Genomic DNA, 12697 nt, shown 5'->3' with positions numbered 1-12697 from the left:
GTTCTTTAATACTATGGTTTTTTAATCCAATGTTCTGTTGCCTTTATAAACTCTACAAACTAATTAGTAAATAACCTCACATTTTCAATCATTTTCCTTTGAAACATACTATATTTATTCACCTCACTAAAACACTGAACAAAAAAACTTCCGGGAGAAGTGTGGAAATAAAATTATTGGTCTAATTATAAAGCAGAAGTATTTGGGGCTTGAGTCCAAATGTTTTAATTAAACAGGAAAAGCAGTTTTAAGTGAAGCTTGCTACAGTTAGCCAACTTATATTAATATAATATTAACTTCCTTGCCCTCATCACATGCAAAATAAATTATAAAAAAGTGAATGACCTTTGTTCTATCAAATTTTAAAAAATAAAATCATATTGTTTCATTTGATGATTTAAAACCTATCATCATTTTTAAAATTCAACAATGCTTAGACACATTTAGCAATTTGTCCTAATTTTCATAATCTGTTCTATAAACAGAGATTTTTTTTCTAAAACTTTTAAAAATGATTATTTTCTAGTTTTGCTAGAAATAAAAAGTGTAGGATTCTATTTCTACCGCAAGACATCAGTCCATGGTAAATTAATCTTCAAGGGGTTTTAACATTACCCTGTGGACAGTCAATGACTACAGAAAATTACATATTAAAATATGAACAGTCCTAGGGGCCCTAGCTATGAATAAAAGATAATCAAGGAAAATGCAGTTGAGAGTTTATTTTCCTTTACTTTTCCTAATCAGATTAGTTCTGGGGATGTTATACACCAAATCCTCAGACGTTGCAATTCAGGTCTCAGACGCTCTACCCTGAGGCTGGTTCCAACTCAGAGGAGTAAATCCCTCGCTCACATTCGCTCTTTCTCCATACCCCTCATATTTTAAAAGCAACCTTAAACTTTTAAATAGTGACAGTAACTCAACTTTAGGTTTGTAGTGCTTGATGGGGTTAGGGTATGGGAAGGCGGCTTTAATATCAGAGGTGGGGAAGGGAAGGAGTGCACGTCGGGTTTAAGGACTTATTCAGCTAGGGGACAGGGTTTGTGCGGTTTAAGATACAAGATTTCGACAATTTAGGGGGCAAAAGAGATTCAGAGATTCAGATTCGGATTTGGAAATTGTAAATTACAGCCACTTCAAAGAGCTGCTGTGAAGTTTAAAATGAGTTAGCTACGCTCTAAAGCTCTAAAATGAGCTCGCTAAGCGCTAAAGCTCTAAAATGGGTTAGCTAAGCTCTCACAGTGTGATCTGAGAGTGCTTCAGTATCACCTAGGAACTGTTAGAAAATGCAGAATCTCAGGCCCCATCCCGGATCTACTAAACAGGAAACGTGGGCGAGGTGGAGGAGTGGGGCTTTGGGGGGGGAGGGTGGACACGACAGATCGGTGTTTTAATGAGCCCTACAGGAAATACATGTTAGAGTTTGAGAACCACTGCTCTAAGGAATTGCACGAATGTTCATTAGTTGGGAGATTAAAGTAGGCGACAAGAAGGACGGAAGGGAGGGAGGCAGGGAGGGAAAAGGAGGAGAGGAGAGGAGAGGAGAATATCGAGAGGATCGAGAGGGTGCAGAGCAGACCTCAGACAGAGGACAGGGCTCTTTGAAAGAAAACCGGGAGCGGCCGGATGGCTACGTAGGGAAATCCTAGGTTCGGCTCTGGGACCTTCCCAGGACTGTCCAGCCAAGCAGGAGCCCTGCGGACGCCCGGCACCGGCAGGTGGCGCCGGACGGACAATTGACAAGGAGGCGGAGTCTGCCCAGGCAGAGCAGGCTCGCGCTCTGGAGGTTCGGGCGCCGAGCGGGGTTGGGCACCTCCGGGCCGGTGCTGCGGCCGCGACTTACCGTCAGATCGCGCCGAGAGACGGGTGAGTCCCTTGAATCGTTCTGGCTCGCTGCTTGTTCCCTGCCGCTCGGTGTCCCTGCGAGGCCGGGCACCGGCTCCCAGTATCGGGAGGAGTGTAGGGGGTTGCGAGCCCTCCCAGGACTGAAGCAGTGGCGCTTCGGGGCGAGGGCAGCTCAGTTTGCCCCTTGCGCGCTGCTCTGGGACACGCTGCCTTCCAGCGAGCTCTCCGCGGAGCACACCGCTCCATTGTGGCTGGTCCAGGGGCTGGGAGCCGGGAACTCACAGGAAAGCCTTTTCTCTGGGGACTCAGGGGATATGATGAGTTATTAAGTTTGTCCTTAGGTTGGGTTCTGATGGCAAGTTTTCCAACTTGGCAAAATCGCCACAAGTTTGCATAGTATTGATGAATGATTGGTACGTACTACTTAAAACCGTGCAACTCGTCTTCAAGTTTCCTAGTAACAGAGAGTTTTCATTTTAAGTCCTTGGAACATTAGTCCGACTCTTTCAGGATCTCAGTTAGGATTCAGGTTTCCTCCAAATATTCAATCAAGGCTTTATATGTGTCAGGTGTGAAATCCACTGGAAGGAGTTTGTAGACATAAAATTTACGAACACTTGCAAATTCCTGACTCTGTTCTTTTTGTAAAAAAAAAAAAAAATCCTTATTGAATAAAATGTCATTCGTTTAGCACACGAAGGAAGCAAGGCCTAACAACACAGCCCAGTGAAGAAAAACATCTCCCCTTCTCATAGTTAAATGTGGTAAAGTAAGTTTGCAGTTAGAAGTATAGAAGATTTGGAAATGCAATGCAACTGACCATGTATCCCGGTCATTGAGTGTCTTCATATTCCAAATTCTTCAACATAAACATAAGTCAGTTGGACTGTGTCAATATTTAGCAGGAACGTCAGGTCCTGGTACAGCAAAATGGAACAGTCACATCAGAAATAGGCTTTGCTTTTTAATGGAGACGAAAGAGAACTTTGGATCAAATTCTGGCGTTCCTAACATCTGAATACTGTGCTGTTTCCTGTTGTTTTTGTTGATGAAAAGATTTTATTGTAGAATTTAAATTATACATTTGGTTAATGTCTGAGGGAAACCAACATATTTTATTTGACTGATATTTTATTTTCTTGGCTTCAGGGTACAAGGTGGACTGTGGGTGACACAGTCAACAAGCTCCCTAACTGCCCGGGGTTTTTCCTTGGCTTTGCTCTTCAGTGTGGTCTCCCTACCATGCGGACGAATGGTTGGATACCTCTCCAGGGCCACTCTGGCTTTTCACCCAGATTCTGTGCAAAGTGGCCCTCAATCAGCAAATACTACCAACTTGCTGGATGCTCCAGGACCAGGTCCTGAAGAGAGCCCTCACCCTTCCCACGCCACCATCTGTCCATGAAACTTTGTCTTCCTTTCCTATGCATTGCACTACCATGCAGTCAGTTCTTGAAATGTCTGCCTTCTCTCCTAGACTTTAAGCTTTTTGAAAGCAGAGTCTCCATGTCATTTAACTTTATATTCCCACTGCCTACCTGGTTGTTCACAGTATAGTTAATGACTTAATATTGAAAAAGTGTAGATTTGTATGTTAACATCTCTGCCATCCTGAAACTCACAGTTAACACATCTCCCAAGCATGGTGAATTATTTCTTGTATTTGATTACAGTAAGTAAAACTTGTATTCCTAGTCATATTCACACCCCCAAATTACTATATTAATAATGTTGGTTAAATCACCAAATGATTTGGAATAATACTTCTTAAGCAGATAGACTGTAAAACCCCTCCAGAGCAGACACGAAATCTCATTTCTCTTTTTCCTCCTCAATGTCTGTCATAGATTAGAGTTCATAGATACTTGAAGATTGGCATAGGCTTTACTCAGAACTCTTTCAAATGCCAGTGATATACACCTTACTCAAACTAACTTAAGCAAAATAGGGATTGTATTGGCTTGTGTAACTGAAAAATTCAGGATCTGGTCTCAGAAACTCTAAATATTTAAATATGCCAGGACTCTTCTGTGTCTTTCCCCATTTCTTGCTTAGGCTTCTGTGTGTTGGCTTTCTTCTATCCTTTTGAAGACATCTTCCTCCTTACAGCGTGTAGAAGAAAGCACGGTAGGCTTCTATCATCCCAATATAACAGAATATTAAAGACATCTTCTCTTTATCTTTCATTTCCAAATATAAACATCAGAGAAGGACTCTAATTGGTTCGACTAGAGTTGTATGCCATCCCTAAGCCAATCAGTGTGATGAGCAGAATAGAGAACTGTCATTAGTCAAGACTGAGTCATATGCCCACTTCTGTGGCCAAAGGAGGGCATTTCTCTGGATGGAGGAAATGTTTTAGATCATAAAATAGTGGGGAAAGAATGTGGGCGGACCAAAAAAAAATATTCTCAGCATGAATATTGTGAAATTTTGAAATAAGTAACGTATGGAAAATGTTCTTAGAGCACTTCAACAAAGGCACATGTTGGCATTATGTAAAGATGACTCCTCTTTATTCTCTGTGAAGATCAAACCTTTAAAAGTTGGAGAATGTTTTAAGTGTTTTAAACTGCTAGAAACAACTTTCCACTTAATAAAGTATTACAGATGGTCTAAAATTCAGAAACACTTGGAATGTTTCTGTCAATCAAATGGTTATATATCTAATCTGTTTTCTTACTGGATTTCATAAAGAATAAATTGGCAATGTATTCCTCTGGAGATAAATTTAGAACTAATAAAACAGTGAATAATGTTGTGACATCATATGTTTCCCTTTCCTAAAAAATGTTACACCAAGCCCAAATGAGGATCTGTGGACAGTGTTAAGGAAAAGATTCTTTTATCGGGCAGGAAGTGTGACAAAATAATTTCCACAGGGTTAATATGCTAGCATATTTAAATATGCTAGCAACGCTTGTCTTATCAACAAAAACCAGGCTGTGACTCCGATGGGAAAATGGCACTCCTAAAATACAACCTTTCAGTCCTTTGTGCTGCTATCAGCATTCACCTTACCGAGAGTGTCTATTCTGTTCATTTTCTGAAACTCAGAGTACATTTCCCCATAAAATCATTTCACCATTATTTCAGATTCCAGTGTCAACCCCAAAAGTCTATTAAACACAACTTCCTGAAATATAATCTTATATCAGCAAACTCCAACCTCCACTGACAACATTGTTATTCTCAAAAAACTACATTCCTAATTCTATTTACCTTTGAGGGGAGTTGACTTTCCTCCGAATGAGCACCTGGAGTTAAAGTCTCCTAAAATAAAAGGCAACATCTGACCCTTTGAATTCCATATAGACACCTGGGTCATTCATTGCACTGATAGTTGGACAAAGAAAAACACTATTGACACAAGGGCCCTTGTTTGAATTCTTATAGATTATAATGTGAGGTTAAATGAGTCAATCAGTCTATATTTTAAATTGCACTTTATCTGCCACTCTAGCCCTTATATGAGTAAATTTTTCATATTGCCCTATCAAACATTAATATCATAAATAGCATAGATGTGAAGAAGATAATTATTTTTATTTGCACAGGTGGCTGAGGCCATACTATTTTATAGAATTAATGGAGAGCAGACAAGACATCACAAACCAAGAAGAACTTTGGAAAATGAAGTCCAGGAGAAATCGAGAAGAAGATGGTTATTTGGTAAAATAATAATATTAATTAATTAATTAAAATCTATAAATAATTCAAATGCTGTTCTATATCTCCTAGTGTTATAAAAGTGATTTTCACCCTAGTCTGCTGATATCTTTACTCTGATTCCTGGCACTGATACTGTGATGGCTAAAGGGCAGTGTGGGCTATGAGAGGAGTTGTACCTTGACTGTCATGGACTTAGCTGAATAACCTTGAGTAAGTTACTGAAAATCCTGGGTCTTGGTTTACCTATAAAGTGAGAGAGTTGGACCAGATCATCTCCAAAGCCCTTCCAACTCTTTCTAACATTCTGTGGGTCTAAGTTTTTTGAAAAAGTCATCAATGCCCATATAACAGTAGTTTTGTAAACTGTTTTTTTCATAGGCTCCATGGTAGTTTACCAAGAGATCATCAAGTTAATTGATGATTCACTGTTTAACTAAATAAATTCAACTTTGGAATAAGAATCATTTGTCACACTTTTGCCCCACATCAAGATTAAATGTTTCTTACTAAATTATTTAACTGAACAAGTGGTGGAAAATTTTGCTTCCAAACTCTTTTTACCTTTCTAACTGATCTCAACTACAGTTTTAACAGAAAGTATTTATTTTATCTTAATTATCTTAATAGGAAAAATAAGGTAGTACAAGTACATACTGTCTAAAATAAGTGTGCATAAAATAAAATCATTTTCATTTTTCAAGTCTTACTTGCTGTTCCATGATTCTTCACCCATAACCAGAAAATTGATATCCATTGATTGTTTTAACATGCAGAGGTGGCAGAAGCTGTATAATGCTCAACTCCCTTCTAAATGGAGTAACTGGAAAAAGCATTGGATGTAATAGTGATTTGTTAATGAAAGTAAAAGTCAAATGGCAAGAGGTCATTTTTTTTTTTTTTCTTTTTTTTTTTTTTGTGGTACGCGGGCCTCTCACTGTTGTGGCCTCTCCCATTGCGGAGCACAGGCTCCAGACGCGCAGGCTCAGCGGCCATGGCTCACGGGCCCAGCCGGTCCGCGGCATGTGGGATCTTCCCAGACTGGGGCACGAACCTGTGTCCCCTGCATCGGCAGGCGTACTCTCAACCACTTGCGCCACCAGGGAAGCCCAAGAGGTCATTTTTAAACACTAAAAATTATAGAGAACTATGCGAATTAAAGTCACTCTGCATAAAATGAGGAAATGAACAAGATAATCACTAACATCATTCTGAGCATTAAAATGTTATGGGTCTACATCTAGAGCTATAAGAAATTAGGAATAACATATTAGGTGAGAAAGTGAATTTATTCATAAAGTAACACAATATGAAACACTCTGCTATAAGTTCTTATTTTGAGGGTTTTTTTTTTTTTAATTTGCTGGTATATCAGTCAGTTGGGGAAGTGATGTAATATTCAGTGCAAACTTCTTTTGAATTGTTGACTACCTAGAAATGCAACTGGGTAAAGAAATATAACTTTCTCAGGAAATAAATCATCCCTGTGGGATTTAACTACTTATATAGCCTTTGTACCATTTTAATAGACTATTCATCTATTAGTACTTATACAAATGAGATATTTTATGAATATGAGACTACATGATGGGGGGAGGGATAAATTGGGAGATTGGGATTGTCATATACATACTACTATATATAAGATAGATAACTAATAAGAAACTACTGTATAGCACAGGGAACTCTACTCAATACTCTGTAATGTAATGACCTATATGGGAAAAGAATCTAAAAAATAGTGGATATACATATATGTATAACTGATTCACTTTGCTGTACAGCAGAAACTAACACAACATTGTAAATCAACTATACTCCAATAAACATTAATTTAAAAAAAGATTACAAGATGGAAATTACATATTTTTATCTAATAGTGATGACTATATTATTCCTGTTCCTTTGTACTTGAATGAATGGAGTTTGCAGAGGGTTGTCCAGTAACCAAAAGAAATTATAAAACAAATACAACTATGACTACTTACAAGTGTTATTATTTTTACCAACGATTGCTGGATTTTTTTTTAAAGTTTTTCAGTTTTTGTTTCCCAGTTGCATTATTTCATTCTTTTACACTTTCAAGATAGAAACACAATGGTCTGAGCTCTAGTGGAGGTATCTGAAGCATGTATTTCTTTTGACTTAAAGAAAAATGAGTAACAGAAATTATGGAGAACCTCCAGTAAGGTAGGATAACTAAGTATACCTTTGATCATTGCCACATAGTCTATGCCACCTTCCACTAACCAGTATCCAAAAGCAAGGTGCAAAATGTCCCTTTTTACTGATAAGTACAATGAGCAGTAAGTAGTTAGTTTGAGAGACATCCCATTGTTTTGTTCAATTTTAAGATGTTCATTTTCTTTCCTTTGTAGAATAAGGATTCAAGAGAGACCAGTGCACCGAAAGGACCTGTGCTTTTGCACTTGCACCAAACAACCCATTGTGATGAATTTGATTGCCCCCCAGAGCTTCAGCACGAACAGGAACTCTTTCCAAAGTGGCGTTTACCAATTAAAGTCGCTGCTATCGTATCATCTCTGACTTTTCTTTACACTCTTCTGAGGGAAATAATTCACCCTTTTGTAACTTCCCATCAACAGTATTTTTATAAAATTCCAATCCTGGTCATCAACAAAGTCTTGCCAATGGTTTCCATCACCCTCTTGGCACTGGTTTATTTGCCAGGTGTGATAGCAGCAGTTGTACAGCTTCATAATGGAACCAAGTATAAGAAATTTCCACATTGGTTGGATAGGTGGATGGTAACAAGAAAGCAATTTGGTCTTCTCAGTTTCTTTTTTGCTGTACTGCATGCAGTTTACAGCTTATCCTATCCAATGAGACGATCCTACAGATACAAGTTGCTAAACTGGGCATATCAACAGGTAGGATGACATTACTGACAATATCACTAAACTAAAAAGTCTAAGTCTCCTAACAAATTTACTGTTTCTTATTTTAATATCAGTACCCCAAACCTCTGTTGAAACCCTGTGTTGAGAAAGTAATCTGCTTTTTAAAATTTTTTATTATAACTCTTCACTGGGGCTTGGTTGTATAATTCTACTTTGAGGAAAGTTTTCTAAGCTGAAAATAGTAAACTACAACTTTAACAACATAAACAAGTATTTTGTTCATGGACCGAGCCACATTTCAATCTTCTACCACCCTCAGAAGATTTCTTTTTTATGCTAATTGTTCCTATTTTCTGCTTATTTACCATATATACACACATATGACAATTCTAACCAACAAATAACTATTATATAAATTAATAAAACAGATTATATAAATTTTGTGTTCAAGGAAAAAGATCAATAGCTCCTATGTCATTTCTCTTAGAGAAATGCAAAAATAAAGTCAGAAATTTGTGGAGGCCCCTAGTCATCAGGTCCTCCATAGTAGAGGGAGCGTAGAAGGAGGTTCTTATACTGGAAACAAGTGTTGTTTGCATTTTTTCCTTCCTCTTTTCACCCTCTCTTAGGTCCAACAAAATAAAGAAGATGCCTGGATCGAGCATGACGTTTGGAGAATGGAAATTTATGTGTCTCTAGGAATTGTGACACTTGCAATACTGGCTCTGTTGGCTGTGACATCTATTCCATCTGTGAGCGACTCTTTGACATGGAGAGAATTTCACTATATTCAGGTAAATTATATATAAAAAAAACTCTGGTCCCTCAGAGAGGTAAATCTTCTTTTTAAGCTTATAATATCCTCAAGTATATTGACTTTACCCCATAAAAAAAAATAGATGGTTTTCCAATAGCAAAGATCTCACACTTGTTCCAATTAAAAATGTGCTCTCCTATCATTTTTCCCTCTTGCTGATAAACAGGAGAGGTGTTTTCTAGACATATATAAGAGGCATTACTCAAAGAAAAATATTATTTCTAACATTTGAAGCTTGTTGGACAAGCTTTGAACAAAGCTGTCTATCTAATAACAACAAATGTGATATTTTAGAAATTCAATATTGTTTTCTTAGTTCTCCAAAAGTAAACAAAAAAATTTGGCCTATCCTCTGATTTTATTCATGCCTTTTAAGTTACACAGCTTTGTACTCTCCTCCTTGAAATATGGAGTTTTATCTACCAAAGGTATTGTAATATCTAATTTTAAAAGCTTCTTTTTCCAAGTTACATTTTATGTAGCTTATTCACTTGAAGTTACTCAATATTCCTGGAATTCAAAACTGCCTCAGATTTACTGAGGTTAACTTCCTAGTGGTAGATTACACCCTAGAAAGAACAATGGGATCCATGTCTGACCAGATTCAAAGGACTAAACTTAATTCAGTCCTAAGCGCTGCCAAGATTTTTTAAATTATATGCATAGCTTTAACTTTTATGGGTAGACATCTTTGGAAATTCCCACAAAGTCAGTTAATCCTCACTATCTTTTGTACACATCCACGCATGTACTCCAACAGACACCTTATCAGGACATCTGATTAAGCTGGAAAGAATGTCTCCATCTGAATTATTTGAATGTGGTTTAGAGATGGTGCCACATTTTCCAGGTGCAATATTTGCTGATTTTGTAGGTTTAGCTTGATAGCCATTGGAGTTGTCTGTTCCTCATTAAATAACTCTCTTCTTACATTGCTCTGCCTGTCACACATATGCTGTGCATCACTTTACAGGTTTAATTACAAATTCAAGCGCTGCATCTTGACAACCCAACCCATTCCACTCTGTGTACAATACCTAGCCCATAAGATGTATACAATACACATTTGGTAAATTAATCTTCAACTAATTACATATATTTTTCAATTAATAACCTAGCAGCTTTTCATTTACAATCTAAGTACTGGCTACTTTATGATTTACCTTGGAGATTTATATCTGAAAATATAAACTTAGCTATTTGGTTGTATTCATTGGGGCTTACTGCTGAATAATTGTGAGTTGGATTCATTCTGACAGTCTAGTGAACATTTCCTGTAAAGTGAATAGAAGTCAGAAGATATCTAGAAGAGCTATTGCCAGAATTCCGTAAAACTACATAGGTGAACAATTCTTTTTAAGTAACTTTATCTGGATGGTGCCAAGTGTCCCAATGCAAGCTGATATTTTTCTTCACATCTCCATATCTCTATGTTTCGTTCAAACATTGAAATAATTGTTGGTATTTTTCCACTTTATCAAAATGTTTGATTTTTTTTAACAAAGACCAAGCTCATTCACTTTAGTATTAATATACCAAAATCACAATCACTTTAGTTGCCTTTGTAATTGATAAAGATCACTAATATCAAGTTGATTTTTGCACTGATCTTCAGTCAACCCACCAATATTTATTGAGCACCTGAAATGTGCACAGCATTGTGTTGATTCTGCAGGGATCCTGTGATGAGTCAGACAGAGTCTCTGATTTTAGGTGTCTCTTGATAAGCAGAATTAAGGCAAATGCACAAGAGACAAAGCATCATAAAATAAATGTCATAAGAGAGAAGAACAAGGTATGGAGAAAGGGAAGGCAATGTTATCGATTTTCTGAGACCAAAAGGAGAATGGTTGTGAATTTTCTCAACTTAGATAGCCTGGAGACAAAGGCATTACCCACATGTAAAAAGAGTGGAAATATGAGTGGACATTGTCGAGAAACGTAATAGGAAAACAAATGGAGATGAATGGAAGAATTTCCAAGCAACAAAACAGATCTAGATGATATAGGATGGAATAAACTCTAAATGAACCAATCTCACCAAGACAATTCTTTTTTCTTTTGCAGAGCAAACTAGGAATTGTTTCCCTTCTGCTGGGCACAATACATGCATTGGTTTTTGCCTGGAATAAATGGGTAGATATAAAACAATTTGTATGGTATACACCTCCAAATTTTATGATAGCTGTTTTCCTTCCAACTGTTGTCCTGATATGCAAAGCCATACTACTCCTGCCATGCTTGAGAAAGAAGATACTGAAGATTAGACACGGTTGGGAGGATGTCACCAACATTAACAAAACTAAGATGTCTTCCCAGTTGTAGAATTGCTGTTTACACACATTTTTGTCCAATATTGATATATTTTATCATAAACACTTCAAATTTGTATTTGTTTAATAAAATGACCAGTTGAGGATCTTAACCTATCTCTTTGTTTATGGGTGATGTTTGAAATATGTGTATTTCCTTGCAGATGTGTTTCAAAGCGAGAAGTTAAATAACCTTTATCACATTCTCTATGTTTAGTAAAGCTGAGCATAAAAAATAATCATATCTCATTTGTCAGACTACATAGCATTATAAATAATAAAAGGCCTTGAAATACCAGTCCTTGCCACTCCTTAAAAGTTATCACGAACCATGAAAAAAAGATATTATCTGATGGCCAATAGGCACATGAAAAAATGCTCAACATTGCTAATTATTAGAGAAATGCAAATCAAAACTACAATGAGGTACCACCTCACACCAGTCAGAATGGGCATCATTAAAAAGTCTACAAATAACAAATGCTGGAGAGGGTGTGGAGAAAAGGGAACCCTCCCACACTGTTGGTGGGAATATAAGTTGGTGCAGCCACTGTGGAAAACAGTATGGAGGTTCCTCAGAAAACTAAAAATAGAATTGCCATATGATCCAGCAATCCTATTCCTGGGCATATATTTGGACAAAACTATAATTCAAAAAGATACATGCACCCCAGTGTTCATTGCAGCACTATTTACAATGGCCAAGACATGGAAACAAACTAAATGTCCATCGAGAGATGAATGGATAAAGAAGATGTGGTACATATATACAATGGGATACTACTCAGCCATAAAAAAGAACAAAATAATGCCATTTACAGCAACATGGGTGCAACTAGAGATTATCATACTAAGTGAAGTAAGTCAAAAAGAGGAAGACAAACACCATATGATATCACTTATATGTGGAATCTAAAATATGACACAAATGAACTATCTAGGAAACAGAAACAGAATCACAGACATAGAGAACAGACTACTAATTGCCAAGGGGGATGGGGTTGGGGGAGGGATGAAGTGGGAGGTTGGGGTTAGCAGATGTAAGCTTTTTTATATAGAATGGACAAATTAAAAGGTCCTACTGTATAGAACAGAGAACTATATTCAATACCCTATGATTTTAAGGAAAAGTTTGATAAATTGAACTAAATAAACAGTTGTCAAAAGATACCATTAAGAGAGTGAAAATG

The 12697-nt window shown here is 37.2% G+C and overlaps 1 protein-coding gene and 1 long non-coding RNA gene across 3 annotated transcripts in view; one reads left to right on the top strand and one right to left on the bottom strand.

Moving 5' to 3' along the window:
• Positions 1 to 12697, bottom strand: part of LOC132431063 (uncharacterized) — a 391882-nt gene that overhangs the window by 340011 nt on the left and 39174 nt on the right. The gene's annotated exons all lie outside the window — the stretch shown is intronic.
• STEAP1 (STEAP family member 1) lies at positions 1785 to 11605 on the top strand. Its single transcript, XM_060020580.1, has 5 exons — positions 1785 to 1869; positions 5406 to 5520; positions 7896 to 8408; positions 9008 to 9172; positions 11263 to 11605. Exons 2-5 carry the CDS (start codon positions 5437 to 5439, stop codon positions 11518 to 11520), a joined length of 1020 nt encoding a protein of 339 aa, XP_059876563.1. The 5' UTR covers positions 1785 to 1869; positions 5406 to 5436; the 3' UTR covers positions 11521 to 11605.

The sequence above is a fragment of the Delphinus delphis genome, chromosome 9, assembly GCF_949987515.2.
Source record: "Delphinus delphis chromosome 9, mDelDel1.2, whole genome shotgun sequence".
NCBI lineage: Eukaryota > Metazoa > Chordata > Mammalia > Artiodactyla > Delphinidae > Delphinus > Delphinus delphis.
This window is presented reverse-complemented; position numbering and strand designations above follow the sequence as displayed.